Source organism: Erinaceus europaeus, chromosome 11 (assembly GCF_950295315.1).
Source record: "Erinaceus europaeus chromosome 11, mEriEur2.1, whole genome shotgun sequence".
Classification (NCBI taxonomy): domain Eukaryota; kingdom Metazoa; phylum Chordata; class Mammalia; order Eulipotyphla; family Erinaceidae; genus Erinaceus; species Erinaceus europaeus.
The window spans coordinates 55,209,434-55,237,327 of NC_080172.1; the positions used below are offsets into that span (position 1 = coordinate 55,209,434).

Here is a 27,894-nt window from a genome sequence, read left to right on the forward strand (position 1 = left end):
TCTCGCTTTAAACTAGCTGCCTTAAAATTGTTCGGAGCCAGTGAGTGCCACGTGCAGATTTACCAGCCTCGGGACTCGGGCCCATAAGAGGACGCTTTCTCCCTCCCTATCACATTAAAAACAAAAAACAAAAGTAGCAGGCAGCAAAACCGCCTGAGCGCCCCGGGAAAGCGCGCCAACCACACAAAGAAAAGGAGGGGGGGCGACCGGGATTCAAAATCATTTCCCCAGGACGAACAGCCTCCCAAACCTATAGGAGTTAACTGCGCGCTTGATCATAGCCAATAGATAGCGCGTGAGTGGTTTAGTTCCGCCTTGAAGAAGGATCGATATGTCCTTTGCCCAGTGCCAGAGCGGGGTGCTGAATTCTGGACCAATCAATTCGGGAGGTGGGTGGAGTGTAGGCTAGGGGGTTGGCGGTGCCGTGTCATGGAGGCTCAGTCGCCGAGCAGCCATTGAAGGAGAAGCAACTACGGGAGAGTGTGTGTGTGCGCGCGTGTGTGCGTGAGTGCGCGCGCGAGTGTGTGGACAAGGAGGTAGGGGCAGCCGAGTTAAGAGTCCCAAACTCCTTGGACTCCATTTGCTATTCTCTTTTCACGCCTGCTCCGATCTGGTGACGGTGGGCGTTTATATTTGCATTTCTTTTCATTCATTTCCCAATCTTTGAAGAATTTGGGGTCAGGGGTGGTGGGAGAAGAAGGCAAGGCGAAGGGTAGCAGCCGACGAGTAGGAGGAGGACATGGAGATGAAGAAGAGGATTAACCAGGAGTTAAGGAACAGAGCCCCGGAGGAGGTGAGATGACTCAGCCCCCTTCCCTTCCCTGCCACCCCTGTCTGCCGAGGGCCGGGTTTTGGGGGCCCAGGGTGGGTGTGCGAGGACGGCTAAGGAATGAACCCCCAGTTGGGGTTTGGGGGGTGGGGGGTAGTCGGCCTGAAGTTTTCTATCATTAAAATCTTTCTACTTAAAATGGCGAAGGGTTCAAGTTTCTAGGGGCGTTTTTGTGTGTGTTGGGGGCTTAGCCCATCCCGGTTCTCTTCGACTCGTGTGACCGGGCCTCGCGGGAAGCGGGAACTCAGGGGCCGCTCCAAGTTGGGGGGCTTTGCTTTCCTAGTTCCTCCCGGGGAGGGGCGATGGCTGCCCGCGACCCCCCAAGTCCCTCTCGCCCCTGCCACAGCCATCGCCACCTAATGAGTTAGTGCAACTTTTCCACAGGGCTGCCAACTCTTTCTGGGGGCGCCCCGGGCCTCGAGACCCCCGGCTTGCCGGTGTGCTACTGGGCGCGAGTGGGGGTCGCGCGGGGCGGCGGCACCCACTCGTCTGGGAAGCCGCGCGGCCGCCGGGCGGAATCTGGGTCAGCGGCTGAGTCTGGGGACTGGCCGCGGTGGCCGGAGGTGGGGAGGGCACGCGACACGGCCACCACGGGCCCTGCCCGCGCCTGCTCGTGGGGGCCGCCGGCTGCGATCCAACCCCTGGAGACGTCTCGCGAACTCCCCCGCCAGGCAGCCGAGCCGCGCGCCTCACCGCCGGGCTCGCCGAGCCGAGTGCAGCGCCCGCGCCGCTGTCGCCCGAGTTAAAGAGCCGGTCGGGGAGGGGCCACGTGAGGCGGGGTCGCGCGCCCTCGCGGGGTCGAGCGGGACGCGTTTCCGCCGCCTCCTCCCGGGCGCCTCCCAGGCAGCACCCTGCCCTCCCCGCCCGGGGCATATTTTCCCGGAGAACTCGCGGCGGGGCGGCGACCCCTGCTTCTATGGGGAGTCCCCGCCCCGTGTGGGGTTTCCCGTCTGCGGGCGGTGGTGAGGGGGTCCGGAAGAGCTGGAGAGGAGTGTGCACTAGTAAGCAGACTTGTTAATTGAGGCCCCGGACATTCCCCCGCCGAGCTGAAGTATAGATTTGTTTTTCCCCTGGGTGGGGACTGGTGTGTGCCCGCGATGGGGGTGGGGGCTCGCCGAGTGGGAACCTCACACCTTTAAAAACGTCATTCAGGACCCCCCCTTTAAGTCCATTTTTCTGAAATTGTTCCGGAGCCGGCAGGAGGAAAGCGAGTGGCTCTGTTGGCAGGGTCATCCCCCAGAGAGAACTTGAAACTTGTGTGTGTGGGGGGGCGGGGTGTTGGAAGGATAACTAGAACTTGGGCTTTCAAAACTGCCCTTCAGAAGCATGCCTTTCGAAAGTTTTTTTTCCCCCCAGTAGCTTGGGTTGGAAAAATGGATTTGCTCCCTGACACCCCCCCCCCAGCCTTCTGCTCCCCCTACCCGTAGTAATTTCCTTGCCAGTGTTGGGGAGTGCCGGATGTTGCCTGTTTTTCCTTCCTCCCCTGTGGTGTAATAACGGTCTCTATATTTGTCTAGCTTTTTGCAGTTTACGGAGCACTTTCCACGGGTGTGTGTGGGTGTTATTTACTTGCCTCCTGCAGCAAAGTGGACAGTCTTGTTCTAAAACCCCAGTTAGTGCAGGAGAACTTGGGGGGTCGATGGAGCTGGGTGCCTCTAGTGGAAGAACTGGTTTCCAGGCATCGAAACCTGTGGCCCTTCCTCCCTCTCACCCAGAGCCACAGCCTGTGTGACCTAGGCCAGTCGCACCTACTGGGCTTCCTCCTTCCAGGGCTTCTGCTGACTGTATCACAGTTCTATTCAGAAGTAGTTGGTGGCCTCCCTTTCAGCTTCCTGCACCCAACCATATATATGGTATTGGGAGTAAAAGGCCAAGGCATCCTAAGTCCATGTAGATCATACCAGAAAGTTTCATTATTATGACTCTGGCCTAATAGAGAATTGAACATTCCCCCTCTCCACCCCTCATCCCCAAGGATGGGGAAAAACTCACAGAAGTACTACCAAGGTAGCAGGTAGAAAGCATTTTGTCAAGGATGTTTTAAAGTATTTTTATTTACTTCCTATTGGGTAGAAGCAGAGAAATTGAGAGAAGGGAGATAGGGTGGAAGAGAGAGACACCTGTAGCCCTGCTTCACCACTCCTGAAGCTCCTGCCCTGCAGGTAGGGGCAAGGAGTTTGAATCTGGATCCTTTCACAGTGTGTGATGTGTGTGCGTAACCAGATGCACCACCACCTGGCCCCCTACTTATTTTAATGAGAGTGAGAGATGTAGAAAACCAGAGACTAAAACACTGCTCAGCTCTGGCTTTTGGTGGTGTTGGGGACTGAACTGGGAGTTTAGAGGCTCAGACATAAATGTCCTTTTTTTCATAACCATTAGCTGTCTCCCTAGCTCTAGAATAGACCACTTTTGAAAGTTGGGCTGTGTAAGAGCAGCTTTCTCATATTTCTTCCAGAAGGGGACAAGATATATATATATATATATATTTAATTATTTTATTTTATTTATTTATTCCCTTTTGTTGCCCTTGTTTTTCATTGTTGTTGTAGTTATTATTGTTGTCATCATTGTTGGATAGGACAGAGAGAAATGAAGAGAGGAGGGGGAAGACAGAGAGGGGGAGAGAAAGACAGACACCTGCAGACCTGCTTCACCGCTTGTCAAGGGACTCTCCTGTAGGTGGGGAGCCAGGGCTCGAACCAAGATCCTTACACTGGTCCTTGCATTTTGCGCCACCTGCGCTTAACCCACTGCGCTACAGCCTGACTCACGACAAGATATTTTTTTGAGTAAGTGTGGCATTTATCAACCAAAGGAAAGGGGTTTTAAAGTGAGAAGGGGAGTGTGGCTTGAGGGTGGGTGTGAGGGACAGGAGAGACCTCATCCAAGTTAAAACTCCTGGCACCAAATGGGAACCCCATGCTCAGTTGTGTCTCTGCTGGCTGTCTTTTCCCTCTACTTAGAAGGAATAAAAGGTCCAAAGGTTTGAAGTGGAAGGGTGAATGAATGCAACAGTTTCCTTTCTCTTCCCAGTGGTTTTTGGACAAGTCACTTGGCTCCTTCCCCCAAAATGGAGGTGTCCTCACTGCATAGTAAATATACAGCCAAATGTTGGTGGCCTCTCTGGGGTTAGAAATAGGCTTCATGTGAGCCCGGCGGTAGCGCAGTGGGTTAAGCGCATGTGGACCATGTGGACCGATACGTAAGGATCCCGGTTCGGGCTCCCAGCTCCCCACCTGCAGGGGAGTCACTTCCCCTCCTCTCTCCATTTCTCTCTGTCCTATCCAACAACAACGACATCAACAATAATAACTACAACAATGAAAAACAAGGACAACAAAAGGGAAAATTAAATAAAAAAAAAAAAAAAAAAGAAATAGGCTTCATATGGGAACTTTTCCCAAAGTTCTGTTTTTATGCATCAGTGATATGAAGCAGGCACTCACTGGACCACCCCATATTTAAATGTAAAAGGTTAGCATGTAATGATGACTTAGAATGTATTTTAGATTTATTTTCTTCCAGAATGAGGACTTTCTGTGTAGAGACTTTTTTTTTTTTTTTTTTTTTTTTTAACCAGAGCACTGTGAGGGGGTTGAACCTGGGACTTTGGAGCCTCAGGCATGAGAGTCTGTTTGTATCACCATTACGTTATCTACCCTCCACCTGAGACTGGTGGTTTTTATGTTTTTGTTTAATGATTTCTTTTTTCTTTTTCACTGTTTAAGGAATTTTTATTAAAGCAAGAATTTTGTAATCCAAATTATTTATCTATTTATCTTATATAAGAGTGAGAGAAGTCAGAGCATCATTCCTGTATATATGGTACAAGGGATTGAACTAGACCTCAGGCATGCAAGTCCTGCGCACTACACTTCCCCCTACCCACCACCCCCTCAAAAAAAAAGAGTGGTTTTAATAGTCATACTTAAAGAGTGTAAAAATCTAGGGCTTTTGCTCAACAGACTTTAAAAGATCATTTATCTTCTCTTACAGGTGACAGAGTTGGTTCTTGATAATTGTCTGTGTGTCAATGGGGAAATCGAGGGCCTGAATGATACTTTTAAAAAGCTAGAGTTTCTGAGTATGGCTAATGTGGAACTAAGTTCATTGGCCCGGCTACCCAGCTTAAATAAACTTCGAAAGGTAAGTTGACACTGGGTGTGAACACCCTATGATTTCAGTACTGTAATGTGTAGCTTTTGAGCCTTTTAACTAGATAGTTCTAGGGTGTTGGAGTGGGGGGCTTATGTAGGGCTAGAAGCTCTAATGCTGCCTTTTAATTAATTAATTAATTAATTCCCTTTTGTTGCCCTTGTTGTTTTATTATTGTAGCTATTGTTGTTGTTGGATAGGACAGAGAGAAATGGAAAGAGGAAGTGAAGACAGAGAGGGGAGAGAAAGATAGACACCTGCAGACCTGCTTCACCAATTGAAGCTTGAACCAATTGAGGCTTGAACCAGGATCCTTAGGCCGGTCCTTGCGCTTTGCACTACCTGCACTTAACCCACTGCGCTACCACCCGACTCCTTAATGCTGCTTTAAATTTACACCTGCAGCCCTCTGGTCTACCAGCTGAGCTATTGAAGGATTTACTCTAATCATATTTTTCAGAAGTTTAAATTTAATAATGAAATCACATAATATGAATTTGGACTTAACATCTTACCAAATGGTTTTTCTCTGAAACAAAGTGCAACTATAACACCGTTGGAGTCTATTGTATAGGGACTATAATACATTACTTGACAATTGTCGGTGGGAATTTGGAAATTAATGACTCTTGATAGTTCTTGAAGCCAGAGAGCATCACTGTTGTTTTTCTTCTTAAAGTTGATAAAATTGAAAAAAAAAAAAATTGGGAGTCAGGCGGTAGCATAACAGATTAAGCGCAGGTGGCACAAAGCACAAGGACTAGTTTAAGGATCCCAGTTCGAGCCCCCAGTTCCCTACCTGCAGGAGAGTTGCTTCACAAGCGGTGAAGCAGGTCTGCAGGTATCTTTCTTTCTCTCCCCCTCTCTCTCTTCCCCATCTCTCTCCATTTCTTTCTGTCCTATCCAACAACAACAATAATAGCTATAACAAGAAAAAACAACAAGGGCAACAAAACCGGGGAATAAATAAATATTAAAAGAATCTTTGATCTCTCTTCAGCTTTCACCATTTTTTTGTTTTCTCCCCATAGCTGGAACTTAGTGACAATGTCATTTCTGGAGGCTTGGAAGTCCTGGCAGAAAAATGTCCAAATCTTACCTACCTCAATCTGAGTGGAAATAAAATAAAAGATCTCAGTACAGTAGAAGCTCTGGTAAGTTGGAAAGTCTGTCTCTGGGCTTGGATATCTTACTTCATATTGAAATAGTTACTATTAAGGAAAGAGGAAGAAGAGGAGTAGAGAACCAGAGGTTCACTCTTACATGTGATGCTGGGAATAGAACTTGGGACCTCATGTTTGATAGTCCAACACTATACACGGCACCACCTCCTGGCAATCAAAGCACTATTTCAGCTCTGGCTCACAGTGATGGTGCAAAACATTAAACCTGGGACTTTGAAGCCTCTGGCATGAGAGTTTCTTTGCCGAACCATTATGCTATCTACCTGTGCTCCCGCATGAAAGTCTTTGCATGACTATTATGCCCTATTGTGTTTTATCTTAATGGTTTCTAGTCTGTTCTTACACTACTTGTGTAATTCTTTAAAAAGATATTTATTTATTGGCTAGAGATAGAGAAACTGGTAAAGAGGGAGAGAAAGAGAAATACCTGCAGCACTGTTCCACTGCTTGTAAAGCTTTTCCTCTATAGGTAGAGACCGGAGGCTTTGAACCTGGGTTCTCATGGATGGTGGTATGAGGCCCCACTTTTACATTTCTTACTTTTTAAATTAAATTAAACTTATTTATTGGATAGAGATAAGTTGAGAGGGGAGGAAAGAGATAGACAGGGAGAGAGGCAGAGACACTTAAAACACTACTTCACTGGTCTTGAAACTTCGTCTGTAGTTGGGGACTGGGACTCGAATCCTGGGTCTTTGTACATAGTTACATTTGTGCTCAGCTAGGTGTCCCACCAACTGGTGGCTGATAAATTTTAAAATGGATGAAAAATTTCTTTCAGCTTTTTTAAGAGTTGAGTATTTGGTTTTCAAGTTTCCAGAAAATTCTATTCTTTTACCTTCTCCTATTTTGTTACTTAATCACTTGCTACTTTGTTTCCTGGCATGAGAGAAGAAAAAGTAGATAAAATGAAATTCTGAAAAGTGTTGCTATGGTTTTTAAGGGTAAGATTAGGAGATTGGAGTTGTTGAAAATAAGCCTGACTAGCTTTAAACTTTGTTTGCCTGTTCGTGCACAGATTTGGTTAATAAAATGTAACAAATGACTACTACAAGTAAGACAGTAAGGTGCTAAGAGATTCAGCAGTGAAGAAAACCAAGTTCCTACGGTCTTGAGTACACATGCCAGCATCTCAATAAGAGAATTGACTGTGCTTAATGTGCATAGCCAAAAGCCAAGGTCATGCTTTGATTCCAAGTATACCTTTTCTGGCTCATGGATTAAAAAGAACTAGCATGGCCATTTTAAGTCTCGAATGTAAGTTTTGACATTTTACTTTTCTAGCAAAATCTGAAGAATTTGAAAAGTCTCGACTTGTTTAACTGTGAGATCACCAACCTGGAAGATTATAGAGAAAGTATTTTTGAATTGCTGCAGCAAATCACATACTTAGATGGATTTGACCAGGAGGATAACGAAGCACCAGACTCTGAAGAGGATGATGATGAGGGTAATCATTCTTAATACTCGTAAATGGGTCGCAATTACAGGCTAATCATGCTATACAGAAGAGATAGTCTAGGATATTTAGGTGTAGGGTCAAGAAAAATATGTTAGTACAAGAGAAGTTAAAAAACTTGTAGTCTTCGGGAGTTGGGCGGTAGCGCAGTGGGTTAAGCGCAGGTGGTGCCAAGCACAAGGAGTGGTGCAAGGATGCCAGGTCAAGCCCCTGGCTCCCTACCTGCAGGGGAGTCGCTTCACAGGTGGTGAAGCAGGTCTGCAGGTGTCTATCTTTCTCTCCCCTTCTCTGTTTTCCCCTCCTCTCTCCAATTCTCTCTTTCCTATCTAACAATGACATCAGTAACTATAGCAAGGGCAACAAAAGGGAAAATAAAATAAAATTTTTTAAAACTTGTTTTTCCACATTTCTGGCAGCTTTGGGGAATGTAGTTGTCAAACTTATCAAAGTTTGTGAGATTTGATATCTATATGAACTGGTATAATTGCCACCCAGCAAAAAAAGGGCAACTTTTAGAATAGTACTTTAAAACAGAGTCATTTGGGGCCAGGTGGTAGCACACCTGCTTAAGTACACACATCACAGTGCAAAAGAATCAGGGTTCAAGCCCCTGGTCCCCACTTGCAGAGGGAAAGCTTCATGAGTTATGAAGCAGGGCACCAGGTTTCTCTCTGTCTCTAATAAAAAAAAAAAAATGGAGCACTGATAAGTTCTATGAATGAGTCTTGCAGACATTTTCCTATGAAAGATGCCAGACATAGAAGACCACATATGACACCATTTGTGTGAACATGCTTGGAGTAAGCATATTTATAAAGACAGTAAATGAGTGGTGGTTGAGCTGGGGAAGGACTGCTAATGGTAAAAGGGGTTTTGGGGTGTGTGTGTGGAAGTGTTCTAGATTGTATAGTAAATATACATTTGGATAAGTGGATGACTTAGATCAAATGACAGAATTGCTATTGTTAGTGAGATAAGGTTGTCAGTTGGACTCTTGTGGTTCATACTAAGTGCGCTTAACCTGCTACTCTACCACCCTAGCCCCCCTTTTTTTCTTTTTTTTTTTTTTATTAAAAACAGAATCCCACAACCTGTTTCTGTTTCTTTTTTAAAGATTTTATTTATTTATTAATGAGAAAGATAGGAGGAGAGAGAAAGAACCAGACATCAGTCTGGCACATGTGCTGCTGGGGATCGAACTCAGGACCTCATGCTTGAGAGTCCAAAGCCTTATAACAGTGCCACTTCCCGGACCACTCTTTTCTTTTTTCTTTTTTTTTTTTTTTTACTTTTTTATTAAAGAAAGGATTAATTAACAAAACCATAGGGTAGGAGGGGTACAACTCCACACAATTCCCACCGCCCAATCTCCATATCCCACCCCCTCCCCCGATAGCTTTCCCATTCTCTATCCCTCTGGGAGCATGGACCCAGGGTCATTGAGGGTTGCAGAAGGTAGAAGGTCTGGCTTCTGTAATTGCTTCCTCGCTGAACATGGGTGTTGACTGGTCGGTCCATACTCCCAGTCTGCCTCTCTCTTTCCCTAGTAGGATGGGTCTCTGGGGAAGCTGAGCTCCAGGACACATTGGTGGTGTCTTCAATCCAGGGAAGTCTGGCCGGCATCCTGATGACACCTGGAACCTGGTGACTGAAAAGAGAGTTAACATACAAAGCCAAACAAATTGTTGAGCAATCCTGGTCCCAAAGCTTGGAAAAGTGGAGAGGAAGTATTAGGGAGGTACTCACTGCAAACTCTAGTGTACTTCTGCTTTCTTACTTTGGTGCCATACTCCAAACTCAGTCAATTTCTGCTTTACGTTTCTACTTCTTTTTTTTTTTTTTTTACATGCATAACATTCCCCAGATTCCCATTCAACAATACAACCCCCACTATTTCATTCATCATTTTTCATGGACCTGTATTCTCCCCACCCACCCACCCACCCACCCCAGAGTCTTTTACTTTGGTGTAATACTCCAATTCCATTTCAGGTTCGACTTGTGTTTTCTTTTCTAATCTTGTTTTTCAACTTCGGCCTGAGAGTGAGATCATCCCATATTCATCCTTCTGTTTCTGACTTATTTCACTCAACATGATTTTTTCAAGGTCCATCCAAGATTGGCTGAAAACGGTGAAGTCACCATTTTTTACAGCTGAGTAGTATTCCATTGTGTATATATAGCACAACTTGCTCAGCCACTCATCTGTTGTTGGACACCTGGGTTGCTTCCAGGTTTTGACTATTACAAATTGTGCTGCCAAGAACATATGTGTACACAGATTTTTTTGGATAGATATGTTGTGTTCCTTAGGATATATCCCCAGGAGAGGAATTGCAGGATCATAGGGTAGTCTATCATGTCAGATATGAGAATAGCTGTTCCTGCCCTTTTTTGTGGGCCATTGGCTTGAATGATAGTTTTCCATCCTTTCACTTTAAGTCTGTGTTTGTCTTGTTGCGTTAGGTGAGTTTCCTGTAGACAACATATTGTTGGGTTGTGTTTTCTGATCCATCTTCCTACTCTGTGTCTTTTAATAGGTGAATTCAGGCTATTCACATTTATTGATATCAAAGATTGAAGATATTTTAACGCCATTCTTGTAGAGTTTTAGAGTGTTTTGATATGTGTTCTATTTGTGGTGGTCTGGTTGTTTATAGGAAACCTTTCAGAACTTCTTTCAAGGCAGGCTTGGTGATGGTTGCTTCCTTCAACTGTTGCTTGTCTGAGAAGGTTTTGATGCTTCCATCTAGTCTGAATGACAATCTAGCAGGATATAGTATTCTTGGCTGAAAGCCTTTCTCATTGAGCACTCGATAGATATCTTGCCATTCTCTTCTGGCCTGTAGTGTTTGTATGGAGAAGTCTGCTGCTAATCTTATGGGTTTTCCTTTGTAGGTGACTCTTTGTTTTTCTCTTGCAGCCTTGAGGATCCTTTCTTTATCCTTATTCCTTTCCAATCTAAGTATGACATGTCTTGGTGTCTTTAGGTCTGGGTTAATTCTGTTTGGGACCCTCTGGGCTTCTTGAATCTTTATGTCTTTGGTGTTGTCTAGACTAGAGGAATTTTCAGCTATTATGGCCTGGAGAACGCTTTCTTCCTCCCCTTCTCTTTCTTCCTCTGGTAAGCCAATAATGCGTATATTGTTTCTTTTGAAGTCATCCCATAGGACTCTGTTGTTGTTTTCAGCATCTCTTAATCTCTTTTTGAGATCTCTTACTTCTTCTTTAGTTGTCTCTAATTCATCCTCAATCTTGCTAATTCTGTCTTCAGCCTCATTGATTCTATTCTCTCTGCTCTCTACTGCTTTCTGGAGTTCATCTATTTTGTTGCCCTGCTCTGATACTGTTTTAGCTTGTTCAGCTAGTTGCATTCTTAGCTCAGCAATTTCAGCTTTCAGCTCTCTAATAACCATGAGATAATTAGAATTTTCTTCCATATTCTCATTTGTTGTTCCTGCATTTCTGATTACAATTTTTTCAAATTCTTTACTCACTCCTGTTATTATTTCCTTAGCTAATGTTTGGATGTTGAACTCGTTGTTTTGTGCTTCGCCCTCTGGAGGACTTTTAGCTGGACTCTTGTCCTGGTTCGAGTCTCCATTATTTTTTCTTGTTGTTTTAACCATTTTATATAAGTTAACAGCTTTTTCAATCCCTGAGTTGGAGTTCAGTGGTGTAAAAGCCTTTTTTTTTTCCCCTGTAGGGTATGGTTGCCTGAGGGCTTTTAAACTATCAATAGGCTTCTTGGCTTAATCAATGACTCCTGACCAAGAGATAAAGCAGGGTGTGGCAGAGATAATCCAGTGGTTATGCAAAGAGACTTTCACAGCCCTTCAGCTATGCCACCGAGGTATAGGTCTTCTCCTGAGTTTCCCGGTTAGATCTCTGTGCCCTGGTGTCCCTCCCTGTTGCTGCTCCAGATTCTGAGGGTAGTAGCAATGGAGACTCAGAGTTGTACTTGGTGAGTCTCTGTGGAGTCCTTTCCTCCCTTCAGCTGTCCCCTTGTTGGTGGAGCAGACTGGAGGTGGTGTCTCCACTGACAGACTGTCGAACTGTTAGCAGTCACTTAATCTCTCCTTAGGCCCCTCTCTCCTCTCTGTCACCAGCCACGCGTGTTTGTACTCACGGGTGATTTACTGGGTTTCTGTGGTCATTCTAGTCCTGTCTTGTTTCGGTCCGGGTGGTCTCCTTTGGTATTCCTAGTTGATCCGGGAGAGGAGAGGAGAGGAGAGGAGAGAAAGCGATCTGCTGCTCGTAGCTCTGCCTCCGGAAGTCTCTCTTTTTTTTTTTTTTTTTAATTTTTATTTTCCCTTTTGTTGCTCTTGTTTTATTGTTGTAGTAGTTGGTATTGATGTCCTTGTAGTTGGATAGGACAGAGAGAAATGGAGAGAGGAGGAGAGAAAGATAGACACCTGCAGACCTGCTTCACCACTTGTGAAGCAATTCCCCTGCAGGTGGGGAGCCGGGGGCTCAAACTAGAATCCTTACACCAGTCCTTGTGCTTTGTGCCAAGTGTGCTTAACCTATGGCTGCGCTACCGCCCAACTCCCTTCTTTTCTTTTTTAAACTTTTTCACTAAAGCAGTTTACTGGGTAATGTTATAAAAAGATGGAATGATAACTACAACAATAATAATAATAACTACAATAATAATGATACAATAATAATAACTACAATAATAATGATAACTACAACAATAAAACAATAAGGACAACAAAAGGGAACGAATAAATAAATATAAAAAAAAAAAGAGATGGAATGATGGGGTCCGGGTGGTGGCGCACCTGGTTGAGCACAGACATTATGGTGCACAAGGACCCAGGTTCAAGGCCCTGCTCCCAACCTGCAGGAAAGCCTTTCGAGTGGTGAAACAGGGCTGCAGGTGTCTCTGTCTCTTTCCCTCTCTACCTCCTCTTCCCCTCTTGATTTCTGGCTGTATCTATTCAATAAATAAAAATAATAAAAAATAGGGGATTGGGCAGTAGCACAATTTGAAACACTGTAAAAGAATGGTGAGGACAACTGTAAACTCTGGAAGGGTGCAGGCACTCTTCTCCCTTAGTGCATAAAGAAACATAGTTTCTAAGGTGGGGGTATAGCATAATGGTTATGTAAAGAGACTGATGCCTGAGACTCCAAGGCCCCAGGTTTAATTTTCTTTCTTTCTTTCTTTTTTTTTTTTTTTTTAAAGGTTTTATTTATTTATGAGAAAGATAGGAGGAGAGAGAAAGAACCAAACATCACTCTGGCACATGTGCTGCTGGGGATCGAACTCACGACTGCATGCTTAAGAGTCCAAAGCGCTACCTCCCGGACCACTCTTTTCTCTTTTTTAAAAGTTTTTATTTATTTATTGATGAGAAAGATAGGAGAAGAGAGAGAAAGAATCAGACATCACTCTGGTACATGTGCTGCCGGGGCTTGAACTCAGGACCTCAACGCTAGAGTCAAGTGTACCACCTCCCGGACCACTTAAAAAAATTTTTTTATTATCTTTATTTATTGGATAGAAACAGTCAGAATTCAAGAGGGAAATAGAGAGGGTGAGAAACAGAGAGTCACCTGCAGCGCTGCTTCACCACTTGTGAAGCTTTCCCCCTACAGGTGGGGACTGGGGGCTTGAACCCAGGTCCTTGCACATTGTAACATGTGCGCTCAACCAGGTGTGCCATCACCCGGCCCCTGGGTTTAATTTTCAGTACTATCATAGGCCAGAGATGAATAGTGCTCTGATAAAGAGAGAAAAAAACACCAAAACCAACCAAGCAAACAACAAAATGACCTTGAGGGGTGGTGGGTGCCACCCTATAATAATCTTCCCTTGACTGAGGAGATTGGGGCAAAGGTAAAAAGGACCAAAGAACATCTAGAAAGATTTGCCCAGTCATTTTACTCATGCTTTGGAATCTTTTTGAAGATGATGAAGATGAAGAAGAAGATGAAGCTGGCCCACTTGAAGGTTTTGAGGAAGAGGAGGATGAAGATGAGGAGGATGAAGATGAGGAGGAAGAGGAGGATGAAGCAGACTCAGAAGTAGGAGAGGGAGAGGAGGAAGTAGGCCTTTCATACTTAATGAAAGAAGAAATCCAGGTAAGTAGGTATTCCTTAACATGTACTGAAAATGAATTATCTAGGCCTAGAGCTACTATTATGAAAAGTAAATTGTCTAGAAACTCAAGACTGCTTCTAGTTGTGGATGTGTCTGACAGCCTATCCTGTTGTCCCCCCACCATGCACACAGTTCATTCTTTTTCTTTCTTTCTTTTAGATTTATTTACTTATGAGAAAGATAGGAGGAGAGAAGAAGAACCAGATAATCACTCTGGTACATATGCTGCTGGAGATTGAATTCAGGACCTCATGCTTGAGAGTCCAATGTTTTATCCACTGTACCACCTCCCAGACCACCCTGAAGTTCATTCTCTATCCAGATACTCATAAACACTTGTTAGTTTTACCTCCCAGATAGCTTTAACTCCATTCTACCCATAGTGTGTGTGTGTGTGTGTGTGTGTGTATGTGTGTGTTTAAATCAGAGCACTGCTTAGCTCTGGCTGATGGTAGTGTGGGGGATTGAACCTGGGACTTTGGAGCCACAGGCATGAGAATCTGTTTGCATAACCATTATGCTATCTGCTCCCGCCAAGTGGAAAGATTTTTACAAATGTTTCTGCATTTATAAAATATACTAACCTCATAGGACATTTTATATTTTATTTCATCTATTTTGAATAGAGACAGAACTTAAGAAGTTAGTGAAAGACACCTGCAGCACTGACTGCTTGTGAAGCTTCCCCCCTGCAGGAGGGGAACGGGATCTTAAACTGGGGTTCTTGTGCATGGTGATGTGCTTGATCTACTGCATGTACCACCACCTGGCCTCCTGGATTGTTTTAATGGCGCAACAAGGTCATGTGTGCCTAGGATCTAAATGTTGGTACACTGTTAGTGCTCAGGAAAACTTATATTTTTTCTGATTCATTCTTTCGTTCCCGTCCTCTCTCCCCATCCTCCCTCCTAACCTCTCTTCTTTCTTCCTCTGCTCCTACTTCCTTCCTTTCTCCCAATGAGAGGGTTACAGAGGGAAAGATAGATAATGAGAGGGAGGGAGGGAGAAAGATCAGAACACTGCTCAGCTTTAACTTATGGTGGTGCTGGGGATTGAACCTGAGGACTCAGAGCTTCACACTGAATTTTTTTTTTTTTTTAATTCTATTGCGTAGACATACAAAGAAATTGAGAGGGATTGGGGAGATTGGTTTTCCCCCTAGGTGTGGACTGGTGTCTTGAACCTGTGTTTTTGCATTTGGTAACAAGTTCACTTAATCAGGTGTACCACCACCTGGCCCATGACTTTGGAAGCCTTTTGTATAACTGTTAGGCTATCTCCCCTTATTATTTGTTTATGCTTCTGAGTAGCTTTCTAAGGGTCCTATCTGAATATCATCAGTTAAGCATAACCCCTGCTTCCTTGGGCCACTTGGACGCAAATGTGATCATGTTACTAGTCTTTGTGAAACCTTCAGTGTTTCCCTGTCACCAAGACATACTTGTTGCTTGGGTCCTTCTAGCTTCTTCTCTGTGTCAGATTAAATTGTCATCTCAAGCTTTTGCTTGCTTTTCTGTCTATGTGTCCATCACTTACTCTATTTGAGGTGATTTTTTTTTTTTTCCTCATGTACTTTGAGCTTTTCTTCTAAGTGAGTAAATGTAAAGTAGGTAAAGTGCACGGGCTTTTAGGGCTGAGGAGACAACATAATGGTTATGCCAAAGACTTTCAAACTTCAACTCTGAAATTGCCTCATGATTAAAGGGTTTTATAACTTTTCATAGACAGTTATTCCTTCCTTTTCTACTTCTGAATTTTTTAATATAAGTCTTATTATTTATTTTCCTTTTTGTTGCTCTTGTTTTTTTATTGTTGTAGTTATTGTTGTCATCACTGTTGGATAGGACAGAGAGAAATGGAGAGAGAAGGGGAAGACAGGGAGAGAAAGAGAGACACCTGCAGACCTGCTTCACTGCCTGTGAAGCAACTCTTCTGCAGATGGGAAGCCGGGGTCTCAAACTGGGATCCTTACACTGGTCCTTGACGCTTTGCGCCAGGTGCACTTAACCTGCTGCGCTACCGCCCTACTCCCTCTACTTCTGAATTTTGATTAGACTTAACTTACCTGTAGACACTTCTGTAAGAGCTTGTTTACTTGACCAGTTTCTGCTAGATGATGACTGGTTTAAGGGAAGGGCTATTCATCTTGTATCTCATCTAGTATATTGACTTGAACATATTAGGCTCAAGGGAAAGAAAGGTCAGTTGGTTTGTAGAAAATCTTGAGTCCCTAGTAGTTTAGATATAAATTATCTTCTGATGTTAAATATTTTTTCTATGTATAGTTTATGATAAGTTTTAAAAAGAGTTATTTACTTCAGGCTGGTGAAATAACTCACTTGGTTAGTGCTTCTTTGCCATGTGTGACCTACATTTGAGCGAACTGGGCCCCCACTACACTTATGAAAGCTTTTTTTGTTTGTTTGTTTTTTGCCTCTGGTTTATTGCTGGGGCTCAGCACCGAATCCATTGTTCCTGGAGGCCATTTATTTATTTTTCACATTTTATTGGATAGGACAGAGAAACTGAGAGAGGAAGGAGAGAGAAAGACATCTACAGACCTGCTTCACCACTTGTGGAGCCACCCCCCTGCAGGTGGGGAGCTAGGGGCTCTCACCGGGATCCTTGTGCTTTGTACTGTGTGTGCTTAACCTGGTGTGCTACCTGCCTGGCCTCCTCTAAGAAAGCTTTAGTGCTGTGGTCTCTTAAAGATTTTATTTATTAATGAGAAAATAGGAGGAGAGAAAGGGAAACTGAGACATCACTCTGGCACATGTGCTGCCGGGGATTGAACTCAGGGCCTCATTCTTGAGAGTCCAACCCTTAATCCACTGTGTCACCTCCTGGACCACTGCATGTATAATATTTCCACATAACAGTATAACCCCCACTAGGTCCTCCTGTCATGTTCCAGAACCTGAACCCACCACCAGCACCTCAGAGACTATCTATCTATCTATCTATCTATCTATCTATCTATCTATCTATCTATCTCCTTTTTGTTGCCCTTGTTGTTTTATTGTTGTAGTTATTGTTGTTATTGATGTTGCTGTTGCTGGATGGGACAGAGAGAAATGGAGAGAGGAGGGGAAGACAGGGGGAGAGAAAGATAGACACCTGCAGACCTGCTTCACCGCCTGTGAAGCGACTCCCCTGCAGATGGGGAGCCGGGTCTTGAACCGGGATCCTTACGCCTGTCCTTGCACTTTGCGCTTCCTGCGCTTAACCCACTGTGCTACCACCCGACTCCCTTATATATAATTTTTTATGGTTAAAAATAACATCTTGTGTCTCAGGAGGTGGTGCAGTGGCTAGAGCATTGGAGTTAAAAGCAAGAGGTTCTGAGTTTGATTTGTGGCATCACATGTGCTATAGTGATGCTATGGTTTGCTCTCTCTCTCCCCCCCATAAATAAGTATTTAAATAAGCTTTCTTGTTTTTCTGTTTTGTGTTTGAGCTAGAACCCATTCATAGATGTAAAACATGGGATCTTGGGGGCCAGGTGGTGGCACACCTGGTTAAGTACTCGCATTAGAGTGCGCAAGGACCCAGGTTCAAGCCCCTGGTTCCACCTGTAGGGGGAAAGCTCCACGAGTGGTGAAGCAGGGCTGCAGGTGTCTCTCTTGTCTCTCTCCCTCTATTTCACCCATCCCTTTCGATATCTGACTGTCTCTATCCAATAAATAAAGATAATACAATTAAGAAAAAAAAAACATGGGATCTCTCCCTGGGCTGAGTCCCTGGTCAGTCTTGTTTTTTGTTTTATATTGTAAGATGAGTACCACAATAAGCCTAACTCTCCCCTTACATAGAAAACACAGCTGTTTTCTTGTGAAGGATTTTGATTTACTCTTTAACAACTTGCAACATAGAGTTATTAGCAACAGTGTACATTGTATCTTCATGAATTATTTTATGCTCAGGACCTCATACTTGAGTCTTACTCCTTAGCCACTGTGCCACTTCCTGGCCTGCTAGTTATGTACATTTAAAGATTTATTTATTAAATGAGAGAGTAGCAGAACTTCACTCTAGTACAAGTGATGCTGGGATTGATCTTAAAACCTCACGCTTGAGAGTCTACACATGTATCTACTGCACTTGTATCTACCCCTGGGGGGTACCCTGGACTGCAGTTAAAAAAAACTTTTTTTTGCCTCCAGGGTTATTGCTTGGGCTAGGTGCCTGCACTAGGAATCTATACTGCTCCTGGAGTCCACTGCTCCTGGAGTAGGTTATTTTTTTCATTTTTTTGCCCTAGTCTTATCGTTGCTATTGTATTATTATTGTTGTCATTGCTGTCATTGTTATTGGATAGGACAGAGAGAAATGGAGAAAGAAGGGGGAGATAGAGAGGGGAGAGAAAGATAGACACCTGCAGAACTGCTTCACTGCCTGTTCAGCGACACCCCTGCAGGCGGGGAGCCGGGGGCTCAAACTGGGATCCTTACACCAGTCCTTGTACTTTGCACCATATGCGCTTAGCCTGCTGCACTACCGCCTGCCCCCCCCAAAAAAAAACTTTTTAAGATTTACTTTAGTGAAAAGTATTTCTAAAGATTTTATTTATGAATGAGAAAGATAGGCGAGAGAAAGAAGCAGACATTACTCTGGTACATATGCTGCTGGAGATTGAATTTAGAACCTCATGCTTGAGATTCCAATGCTTTATACACTGTACCATGTCCTGGACCACTGTTTAGTTTTTGTTGTTGTTGTTTTTTTTTTTCACCAGAGCACTGCTCAGCTCTGTTTTATGGTGGTGTAGGGGATTGAACCTGGGCCTCTGGAGCCTCAGGCATGAGAGTCTGTTTGCATAACCATTATGCTATCTATCCCCACCCTGTTTAGTATTTCTGTACACCAGTGGGTCTGTGCATGCTATGAAAAGAAACTGGTTGTTCAGATTTTCCCTATTTACTCTGAAGTTCTTGATATTTGCTAATTAAAGTTGTATTTATTAAAATATGCCAGGGAATGAACCCAGGCCCTTACAAGTGTGTGATGCAGCTGGTGGCCTTCCTGGCTGTTTTTATTTTTGAAAATTTTTCTTATAGAGAGTGAAAATACACCAAAATACCATTCCATCATCCATAGGAGGTCCCTTTGGTACCATCCAGGGTGCTCTCAAGTGGAGCTGGGGATTGAATTCAAGGGCTTCATGTGTGTTAATGCATGCTTTTTACCTGCTGAGCCATTTCTGATGCTGTGTGTGTGTGTGTGTGTGTGTGTGTGTGTGTGTGGTGTGTTTACATCAAAAGACTTTCTTGCTTGAAATCTCAAGATCTCAGGTTTAATCTCCACCAGCACTGTAAGTCAGACCTGGGTAGTGCTTTGATAAGGAAAATAAATAATTTATGAGAGAGAAAACCAAGGCATTACTCTGACACATAAGATGTTGGGAATCCATCATTGGCCTGCATCCTTTTAGGTACCATACTTTAGCTACTGCACCTCCGTTTGGGCAGTACCACTAATTTTTATGAAACTAAACCTTTGTGGGACTAGAAAGAAGACCTTCAATTGGTCTCAGGCAGGGATGGAGAGTGTCCTGCCCACAGACTGAAATCATGTGGTCTGGCCATACTGAGGTAATCAGAGGGTTTTTTTTTCATACACTATTACATGCTAATTTCTCAGCTGATAATTTTTGTATGGTCCAAGATGATGTTATAAATATCCAAGTGGGACATAGGACAGCTTTTGTATAATGATCATGCAAAAAGACTGATGCCTGTGGTCCTAGGTTCATTCTCCCTACTACTATAAATATAAGCTGAGCAGTGCTTTGGGAAAAATAAAATTATCCAAATGGTCCGTGACAAAAAAAGTTCCCAGTTCTCAGGGCCGGGTTGTAGTAGTGCCGCGGGTTAAGCGCATGTGGCGCAAAGCACAAGGACCGGCATAAGGATCTTGGTTCAAGCCCCCAGCTTCCCACCTGCAGGGGGGGTTGCTTCACCACTTGTGAAGCAGGTTTGCAGGTGTCTTATCTTTCTCTCCCCCTCTCTGTCTTCCCCTCCTCTCTCGATTTCTCTCTGTCCTATCCAACAACAATGACAGCAACAACAACAATAAACAAGGGCAACAAAAGGGGAAAAGGTGGCCTCCAGGAGCAGTGGATTTGTAGTGCAGGCACCAAGCCCCAGCAATAAAGAAAAAAACCCTGTAGGAAAAAAAAAAATCCCAGTTCTTGGTCTAAGGTATCAGACTAAAGAGTATGTATCATGTTGATGATCACGGTGGTGGCTGTGGTTATTTAAGAAACACGCAGCCCAGGAGGTGACATGACATTGCATGTACCAGAACGGTGCTCTGGTCCTCTCTTTCTATTGTAAATAAATGTTAAAAAGGGGAGAAATAAGTTTGTTGCTGTCCCTGAGAGGTATCACAGCCAGTAGAGCCTCTGAGCAGTGAGCGTGAGTTTCTAAGTTTGACCCCTGACATCACATATGCCAGAATAATGCTTTGGTTTTCTCTCTTATATTAGTGAACAAATGAAAGAAGAAAATATTGTGTAGGCTTTGAATAAAATGGTAGAAGAGTATGCAATACACATTAGAGATTTTTATCTTGGCTGATTAGAGTGGGGAAGTAGTTTTTATGTTTCATGTCTGTGTTTAAAAGCAACCTAGAACAACTCATTCCCCAAGAGTTGGGATCAAATTTCATTGCCATTTGCCAGTTTGATGTTGTATATTATATTTCTATAGTAAGAAGTTTTCTGGATGAATACTTTTTCTAATGTTGTTGCTGGAGTTTTATCATTTGGAGCTTTTGCTTCCCCCACCCCTTCTCAGAGCTATCACAACATTGAAGTTCCCCTCCAGTAATGGGGCTTGGCTCCAACTGGGATCTGCTACATGGCAATGCAACACACTATCCAAAGTATATCCAAACTATTTTGCTTAACAAAATATTTGTTGGTGGGAGAACTAAGGTATTAAGAGAGTTACTTATTCAGTGCATTCGGGCACTGTTATACTAGTAACTCGATACATTCTTTTAAGTGATTTAAAATTTAGTTCCTCATTTTGTTGACATTTACTGTGCTGTACTGAGACTGGCTATTTCATTGTAGAAAGTTTTGGACAACACATTTAAAACAACTCATTTTTATAAAGGAACTAGATTTCACTGGGTTTTTTAAATTATATGTTATGTAGAGGTACAGACTAATCATGCTATTTTGTGCTTATAATAATGTTACTATCAAATCATGCCTTGATTCTCATACTCAGCATTTTAATTTCAAGGATGAAGAAGATGATGATGACTATGTTGAAGAAGGAGAAGATGAGGGTGAGTTACATTAGCCAAAATAAAACAAAACCAAGACATCTAAAAATAAAAATATACACACACACATATAATTTTAATATATATATGTAATTATTTTAATTTATTTATTAGAGGTCTAGGAGGAGAGAGAAAGGACCAGACATCACTCTGTACATGTGCTGCCTTCATGCTTGAGAGTGCAACCCTTGATCCACTGTGCCACCTCCTGGACCATATATATATATATATATATATATATATATATATATATGTATTTTTTTAATTAATTAATTATTTTTATTTTAACCAGAGCACTGCTCAGCTCTGAATTGTGCTGCTGGAGGTAGAACTTGGGAGCATAGAGCCTTGGGCCTGAAAGTCCTTTATTTCCCTAGCACCCCCACTTTTTTAAAAAAAAATTATTTATTGCCTTTTGTTGCCCTTGTTGCTTTATGGTTACAGTTATCGTTGTTGTTACTGATGTTGTTACATAGGACAGACAGAAATGGGGAGAGGAGGGGAAGACAGAGGGGGAGAGAAAGAGACACCTGCAGACCTGCTTCACTGCCTGTGAAGCAACTTCCCTGCAGGTGGGGAGCTGGGAGCTCGAACCGGGATCCTTATGCTGGTCCTTGCGCTTTGTGCCATGTGCGCTTAAGCCGCTGCACTACCAGCCAACTCCCATCCCCACTTTTTAAAAAAATACAATTAAAAAAATTTTTTTTTTAATTCTTTTAATGAGAAAGATACAGAGAGAAAGATCTACACAAAGACCAGAACAATACTCAGCTCTGGCTTATGGTGGTGCTTGGGATTGAACCTGGAACCTTTGGTGCCTCAGTCATGAAAGGCTTTTTGCATAACCATTATGCTGTCTCCCCAGCCATCCCCAGCCTTTTAAAAACATGAATCTAAAACTCAAATTTTTACTGATTTTTTTTTTTTTTTTTTAATAACATAGAAGCCTTGAAAGGTAGAGAAAAAGTATATTTTTAGGTAGTCCGATGGTAAAGCAGCGGGTTAAGTGCATGTAGCGCAAAGTACAGGGACTGGCGTAAGAATCCAGGTTCAAGCCCCCAGCTCCCCACCTGTAGGGCAGTTGCTTCACAAGTGGTGAAGCAGGTCTACAGGTGTCTATTTTTCTCTCTCCCCTTCTATCTTCCCCTCTTCTCTCCATTTCTCTCTGTCCTATCCAACAACAATGACATCAATAATAACTACAACAATAAAAAACAAGGGCAACAAAAGGAAATAAATAAATATTTAAAAATTTTTAAAAACTATATTTTTAATCAGTTCACTGCTCAGCTCTGTTTCATGGTGGTGCTGGGGTTTGAACTTGACCTCTCATAGCCTCAGGCTTGAGATGCTGGAAAAAAAACAGGAAAAAAACACCTTCTTTCCAGATAAATTTTCTCAAGATATTCTTTAATTCCATTTAAAAAGAATAGTGTTGCGGTTGGGGAAATAGCTCAACTAGTAGGGTGCAGGACTTGCATACCTGAGGCTTCTTTAAACTGGTGCTACATGTATCAGATTGATGCTCTGGCTTCTCTTACATGAAACTCTGTCACCCTCATGAAATAAATCTTAAAACAAACAAAAATAACTCAATATTTTAAATATAAAAGTGAAGAGATAATGAAACCTTGAGCTCAATTTGTAATATTTGTGGGGTAGGTGGGTTTTACTTTGTAGAGTATAAAGCATTTACTATAAGAACAGTTCCGTTGTTCTGGTAGACAGCATAATTATGCAAAAGGCTTTCATGCTTGAGGCCCCAGGTTCTATTTCTTGCACCATAATAAACCAGAGCTAAACAGTGTTCTGGTATCTCTGTGTCTTTCTCTTGGTATCTCCTTATTTTTTCTTTTCTATGTTGCCCCCCCCCCCCATAGGACATAGAAATAAAAAGGGAGAGAGAGATAGATACCTGCAAACCTATTTCACCACTCATGAAGCTTCCTCCCAACCCGAAGGTGGGGAGCCGAGGCTTGAACCTAGGTCCTTGTACATGGTAATATGTTTGCTTAACCCAGTGAGCTCGGCCCCCTTTGTGGCTCTGTTTCTCATTAAAATAAAATAAAATATTAAAGAGAAAAATTCTGTCTTGACTCACTGCAGTAGATAAAGCACTGGACTCTCAAGTCAAACAAGTTCAATCGGTGTCAGGGAGATAACATGGTAGTTATGTAAAAAAAGTTTCATATTGGGAGTCTTGTGGTAGTGCAGTGGGTTAAGTGCAGGTGGTGTAAGGATCCAGGTTTGAGCCCTCAGCTCTCTACCTTGGGAGGGGGGGGTCGTTTCTCAAGTGGTGAAACTCTTTCCTCCTCTCTTCTCTCTTGATTTCTCTCAGTCCTATCCAACAACAACATCAATGGCAACAATAATAATGACAACAAGGGCAACCAAATGGTAAAAAATAGTCTCCAGGAGCAGTGGATTCGTAGTACAGGCACCAAGCCCCAGCAATAACCCTGGAGGCAAAAAAAAAAAAAAAAGTTTCATATTGGTGGCACTGAGGACTCAGGTTCAGTTCCCAGCAACACCATAAGCCAGAGCTGAGCAGTGCTCTAGTAAACAACAACAAAACAAACAAACTCTCTCTATATATATATATCTGTTTGAACTCCAAGTAATATCCTTCAGTTAGGACTTTCAAACAATTTTGCAAATTCTAATGCCAGACCTTTAGCTTCTTGATCTGTAATTCATGATTTGGCCACAAGGGTGCATTGTAAGCTATTATTTATGAGTTTCTAAATCTGATAACACACTGAAATTGAAAGAGACAAAGAGAGGAAACTTAACCTGTATTTTTTCAGACCACTCAGTTTTCACTAAGATAGATTCAGAACTTTGTAATTTAACTAATACTCCTTCATTAAAATCAACTATTATGTTTGTTAGTCTCTTTCCCATCTATCTCATTGGTCAACTGGTTAGTCTCCTGCATATGTCCCTTCTCTACTCACTGTATTGCTTTGAATATCGTTGGTTCAATAAAGGAATTGAAATGCACCAGTGGTTGTCAAACATAGAAAGGAATTGGCCTTACTATTTTGGATTTGGTTTGCCCCTGGCTTTCCTCACTGCAATGCAGTCCTCATACATTATCAGTGGCTGCCTCTTCTCTATCCTCTTTCCTTTATTCATTATCAGCGCTAATGAAGCAAAGACCCCTGGTAAAGCCTACCTTTTCCAGTTGCGCCTCTTCTTCTCCTTGGTGGTTTTCTTAAGCAACAGACTCTTCCACAAGATGGTCTACCTGCAGTCTGCCCTGAGTAGCTCGGTCTCTGCAGATAAGTTCCCTTCACCACATCCGTCTCCTGCCAAACTGAAGGCCACTGCAGGCCATTGAGTTGCCTGGCATCTGGAGGGGCGGGTGGGAGTGGAAGAGACCAAGGCAGCTCTTTCCTGTGTTCACCTTCCCACCGGGGAAGGCACGACCCGCTCTGCCAAGGGCCCACTGCCTATTCCCAATCTCTGAGAAATTGGAATTCTTGTCTCTGGTACAAGGAAGGCTGCAGCCTCTTCCCTGAAACCAGCATGTGGATTTTTAACACCAGTTAGGACCTCGGGTTTCTGCAGCTCTTTTCTAGCATTTTCCAGCCAGCCCCTGTGCCTGGACCCACGTGAGGAAGTTGTTTTCCCTGTGCCATCTCTCCCTACACCCCATCCCCCACCACCTACCACCCACTACCCTGGGACCCTGGGACAAATGGATTTTATAATTCTAGCTGTTGTATTTTGTGACTTGTTATTTTTGTTGTTGTTTTCCTGTGAAGCACATATATCAGATGTTTGGGGGGTGAAGGAGTCTCTTAGCCACTCCTGCCACTCCCTTATAGCCATCACTGTCTTGTTTCTTGTAACTCAGGTTAGATTTTGGTCTCTGTTTGGTCCACTGCAAAAAAACAAGTCTGAAAACATGGGACAGGAAGAAAGATCTCACAGCCAGGTCTGCTGGGATTTGAAGAGTGATTTCTTCTCTTCCTCTAGTGGGGAAGAATGCTTTTCTCTCTGGTACTTTTCTCAGTTTCCCAGCTACAGGGAGGTACCAGTTTTGGACATGTGCCACTGTAACACAGAATGCTCAAGAGAAGCTGAATTTGTAATCTCTAAAGGTCTAAATTCACTGTTGGCTACTGCTGTTCTGTCTGGTATTTCAAAGGAATATGGGGTATTGCAAATAGGAACTGAAAAAAGGATAAACTTATTAAACCTGTGAAAAAAAAAATCAAATAAAATCAACTATTTTCCTTTCCACTTTTTCAGAGGAAGAAGGTCTTCGAGGAGAAAAGAGGAAAAGAGATGTTGAAGATGATGGAGAGGAAGAAGATGACTAGATCTTTCGAAGACCAGATTCCCTAGTGTTCCTGGTGTGCAACAGTGATCACATCTTTGTTTCTTCCTGTATGATAGCTGTCCCTACAGAAGATAATGCGTAACTTTTTATAGGAAAAGTGTGGTTTTACTATTTTTGCCTTACCATTCCAAGTAAGATTTACTAGTGTATTAACGATGATATTGTATGTAGAGAAAATTTTCCATTGACTTCATTATGAAATCCCCCTAGCAGTTAATTTAGCATCTTAATTTTTCTAATTAAAGCGCATTGTATTAGTCATTTTTAGCTCATAATTAAACATGGTTGCTTTTACACAGGTGTAGTATGGTGCATTTCATTCATAAGGCTATAAAATTATTTATAAATTAACTGAAATCACAGTTGGCTGGAATGTGAAATTACAAGTCTCTTGAATGACAAATTGGTTATATTTTTTAGAGGTAGATCCAGTGATCTTTAGTTTGAAGACCATGATTTTTGGCTAACGATTATAGGGTGCTATTTTGTCACATAAATAACTTGGGAAGTAGGAGCAGAGTAGGTATTCAGAATCCTGTTCAGCAATATAGTTAATGAATTTTGTGGAAACTTCTGAAATCTTTTAAGCCAGGTGACTAACAAGATTTTATTTTTGAAGAAAAATTGCTTATACTAAATATGTGTAGTTGAGTCCTTTTTCAAGCTGAAGAGCGTTATATGCCAATGGTTGTTTATTTTGTTTTAAGTGTGTATTCATTTCTCTCTCTACAGTTCTTTTATTATCACCCTCCTTTCTTTTCTGCTCCTCTCCAGTTCGTGTACACGCGCACGCACGCACACACACATACACACATACACACACACACACACACACTTTGAGAATCTCAAGGATATCCAGGAAAACCTTTAGTCTTATACCTCAACCACCTTTTTAGACCTATCCCAGTTTCTAAAAAGCTAAGTAAAAGAAATTTGTATTTTCAGAGGTACATATATCGTTGTTAAAACAGCTTTATGCAACAGATTCTATAAACTATAAATCTTGTTTAACAACATGTTAATAAACCATATTAAGATGAAGAAAGAAGCAGAGAGGCCTTTTGAAAGGCACATTAGTGTTCCTCAACACTCTGGACTTATTGATAATTAGACATTCAAGTCAAAGTTTTAAGTTGGCTTCTCAAATGATTTTGATAGCACTCTGCAAAGTATTTCTAACCTTTCTAAGTAGTTCTTACCACATACAGCATTTAGTTAGAATATGCTGTGTAGTTGGAAAAATATTTGAAACTAAATACTAGAAGTAAGATTTGTTTTTAAGCCAATGGCTGTTAAAAACAGAGGGGAAAAATATCTGGGACAAGTGTGAGTGTATGTAGACAAATACATCACCCTTTAATTGTAGAGGATCTCTGTTCAAGGCAGTTGCTTGTTTAAGCTCAGCTGTCTATTTTTCCCTTTGTTTTGAGTATCTATACATCTCAGTAAAGTTAACATCAGCAAAATTCATTGAGGTTACCCTTTCATACTGTACACACATTTAGGTTACTGAACATTGTACTGCTTTTTAAGTTTAAAACATGATTTGGGGTCTTAAAGTAAACATTAAATTGTGGATGAACTAAAAAGATACATAGCTGAAAAGAACTCTTGGGATGAGTTCAGTGAGGGATTGGAATGTCTGAAAGGCTAACATTTAGCTACTTTATCAGTTGAAAAGCCCTGTTTTAGTCCTAAGAATCCTCATTACACTGTATTTCAGATTTTAAGATACTTATTTTTTAAGTTAAATGGACTTACAATTAAATTGTGCAATCAGAAAAAAAAAAATCTGCTTTGGAAACAACACGTAGAGCCTCCAAGATAACTTTTTAAGACTTACTTAGTGTTGTGGGTGGTATTTTTCATGCAAATAAGTAAGGGTGGGTTTTATATTTTGTAGAAGTTTTGGGTCCTATTTTAATGCTCTTTGTATGGCAGGATGTATATAGTGTGTTAAATTCCTCAGAGCTCTCCTTAAAAATCTTTGAAGTTAATACTTTTGTGCAACTGTGTTTTGAATAAAGCCATGACAGTGTTAAAGACAAACAAAAATGCAGTGCTGATTATCTTTTGTTTCTGAAGGATCTTGTTTTTGTTTTTTTTTCTTCTGTGACTGCTGTAACTTAAAGTTTTCAAGACCAAATTGCTTCTAATAAATTGAAGATTTGTTGCTAATCATTAGTTTCAGTGTACAATATTACTTTGAACATTAATGATTGGGGGCTTTGAAGGTGGTTTTTTTTTGGGGGGGGGGTCACTGAGTCTTCACTCCTGGGTATACCAGAGTGAGGCTCTGGTTCTCCTCTGTTATGTTTATAAACTGTAAAAAAAAGGGGCAGGGCAGGTGATGACACATTTGGTAAAGCTAACATGTTAAAATGTCCACAAGGACCCAGGTTCAAACCTCTGGTCCTTACCTAAACAGGGAAAGCTTCACAAATGATGAAGCAGTGCTGGAGCTTTATCTCTCCCTTCCCCTCCCATTTCCCTCTCCCCCTATTG

The 27,894-nt window shown here is 42.4% G+C and overlaps 2 protein-coding genes across 3 annotated transcripts; both read left to right on the forward strand.

The window, feature by feature from the left end:
- The first annotated feature begins 424 nt into the window (after positions 1 to 424).
- Positions 425 to 27,567, forward strand: ANP32E (acidic nuclear phosphoprotein 32 family member E). Of its 2 annotated transcripts, XM_060201763.1 has the most exons (8): positions 425 to 793; positions 4,829 to 4,978; positions 6,019 to 6,141; positions 7,456 to 7,621; positions 13,551 to 13,723; positions 20,996 to 21,045; positions 21,998 to 22,004; positions 25,301 to 27,567. In XM_060201763.1, the coding sequence occupies exons 1-8, from the start codon at positions 740 to 742 to the stop codon at positions 25,367 to 25,369; spliced, it is 792 nt and encodes a 263-aa protein (XP_060057746.1). In that variant the 5' UTR covers positions 425 to 739; the 3' UTR covers positions 25,370 to 27,567. The 2 variants fall into 2 exon arrangements, with proteins under 2 accessions (XP_060057746.1, XP_060057745.1); XM_060201762.1 differs by lacking the exons at positions 21,998 to 22,004; positions 25,301 to 27,567 and having other exon boundaries at positions 426 to 793; positions 20,996 to 21,109.
- Positions 23,904 to 27,567, forward strand: LOC132541369 (etoposide-induced protein 2.4 homolog). The gene has a single exon (XM_060201764.1). It carries the CDS (start codon positions 23,920 to 23,922, stop codon positions 24,379 to 24,381), a length of 462 nt encoding a protein of 153 aa, XP_060057747.1. The 5' UTR covers positions 23,904 to 23,919; the 3' UTR covers positions 24,382 to 27,567.
- Positions 27,568 to 27,894: the final 327 nt, after the last annotated feature.

Bases quoted from the DNA above. Each gene is read 5' to 3' on its own strand.
- ANP32E (XM_060201763.1), top strand. From the start codon at position 740: ATGGAGATGAAGAAGAGGATTAACCAGGAGTTAAGGAACAGAGCCCCG. The intron at 7,622-13,550 runs GTAATCATTCTT...ATCTTTTTGAAG, and splicing joins TGAAGAGGATGATGATGAGG to ATGATGAAGATGAAGAAGAA. The intron at 13,724-20,995 runs GTAAGTAGGTAT...TTTAATTTCAAG, and splicing joins TAATGAAAGAAGAAATCCAG to GATGAAGAAGATGATGATGA.
- LOC132541369 (XM_060201764.1), top strand. From the start codon at position 23,920: ATGTTTGTTAGTCTCTTTCCCATCTATCTCATTGGTCAACTGGTTAGT.